The sequence below is a fragment of the Nanorana parkeri genome, unplaced genomic scaffold (genome assembly GCF_000935625.1).
Source record: "Nanorana parkeri isolate BGI_ZX_2015 unplaced genomic scaffold, ASM93562v1 scaffold4734, whole genome shotgun sequence".
Classification (NCBI taxonomy): Eukaryota; Metazoa; Chordata; class Amphibia; order Anura; family Dicroglossidae; genus Nanorana; species Nanorana parkeri.
The window spans coordinates 9,166-10,548 of record NW_017310996.1 but is presented as its reverse complement, the minus strand read 5'-3'; the positions used below and the strand labels follow the sequence as shown (position 1 = coordinate 10,548).

The 1,383-nt window shown below is 53.9% G+C and overlaps 1 protein-coding gene across 1 annotated transcript; it reads left to right on the top strand.

The window, feature by feature from the left end:
• The first annotated feature begins 270 nt into the window (after positions 1 to 270).
• RERG (RAS like estrogen regulated growth inhibitor) lies at positions 271 to 728 on the top strand. Its single transcript, XM_018575778.1, has one exon. It carries the CDS (start codon positions 271 to 273, stop codon positions 706 to 708), a length of 438 nt encoding a protein of 145 aa, XP_018431280.1. The 3' UTR covers positions 709 to 728.
• Positions 729 to 1,383: the final 655 nt, after the last annotated feature.

Below are 1,383 nucleotides of genomic sequence, written 5' to 3'. Positions count from 1 at the left end.
TTGTCAGCTAGAAATGAGGGTTACAAGTCAGCACTTCCTGTGACTGGGGGGTATCCCGGAGCTCTTCCATAAGCTCCTCCTCTGGATTCCTCATATGTGATGGATGTCGGAGGAAGCCGCACGATGAAGCCGCACGATGTGTGATGACAAAACACTATTCCAGGAAATGTGGGGAGCAGCATTTTGGGGGTTCCACAGTCAGCAGTATGGGGGGCGGCAGAGACGAGGAGGACTCGGGGTCTGGTGATGGGATTTGTAGTTTGTGGGAACATGTTGACTTTCTTCTGGTTTTCTTCTCAGGAAGATCCTCTGCAGAGAGAAGGTCACATGCGTTGGGGGGAAGGGTTTCTCCTGGTCTATGACATCACAGACAGAGGAAGCTTTGATGATGTCATGTCCTTCAAGAACTCGTTAGACGAAGTCAAGAAACCCAAAAACGTCACTTTTATTCTGGTGGGAAATAAAGCGGATTTGACGCATTCCCGCCGGGTCAGCACCGCGGAGGGGGAGAGCCTGGCCGCCGACCTGTCCTGCGCCTTTTACGAATGCTCGGCGTGTACCGGCGAAGGAAACATCACCGAGGCGTTTCACGAACTGTGCCGAGAGATCCGGCGACGCAAAATGGTTCAAGGGAAGACGCGGAGAAGGAGCTCCACCACCCACGTCAAGCAAGCCATCAATAAAATGCTGACCAAGATGAGCAGCTGAGCGGCGGAGGGGGCGGGGCATGGGGCTTTTTTTCATTCATTGTAAATACAAAATGTAAAACTTTATTATCTCCGGAAGCTTCTCTCCCGATATCGGCCGATACGTCTCCGTAATCAATAAAATATTTTACACGGAACGTTATACGAAAGTTTATTCTGCAAATGGTTTGTGAACCAGATTTATAATAAAGAAATAAATGGGAGTACTCCCATCAGTGTGACCTCCGAGAGTGGCGATGGAGCCGCTGCGCATCCAGGCTCCGTATATGAGCCCCAAGTCGACTGACGGCTCCGGAATGGAGGAGATCAGGAATATAGGATGGACGTCACCCATCAGGTGCTGGTCGGGGCCATTGTGGGGGAGGGTAGAGATATGGAGGTGCAGGTTCCAGAGCCGGGTATCTGGGGGTCACAGGGTGGGGGTGAAGGTAAAAGCATTAGAGAGCCCAATGCGGAGCAGTTACACCCCAATAAATGTATCCGGTTCACCAATGTTGGAGATATCAGGTCTGGAGTGTGATTGCTGGAGGTCTCCTCTAGGTGCCAGGGGAGTGACGGCTCCGGTCTGGAGCAGAGGGGCGGCGGGGAGCAGAGGGGCGGCGGGGAGTGACGGCTCCGGTCTGGAGCAGAGGGGCGGCGGTGAGCAGAGGGGCGGCGGTGAGCAGAGGGGCGGCGG

What these genes read in the sequence shown, in the direction of transcription:
- RERG (XM_018575778.1), top strand. Translation starts at nt 271, where the DNA reads ATGTTGACTTTCTTCTGGTTTTCTTCTCAGGAAGATCCTCTGCAGAGA.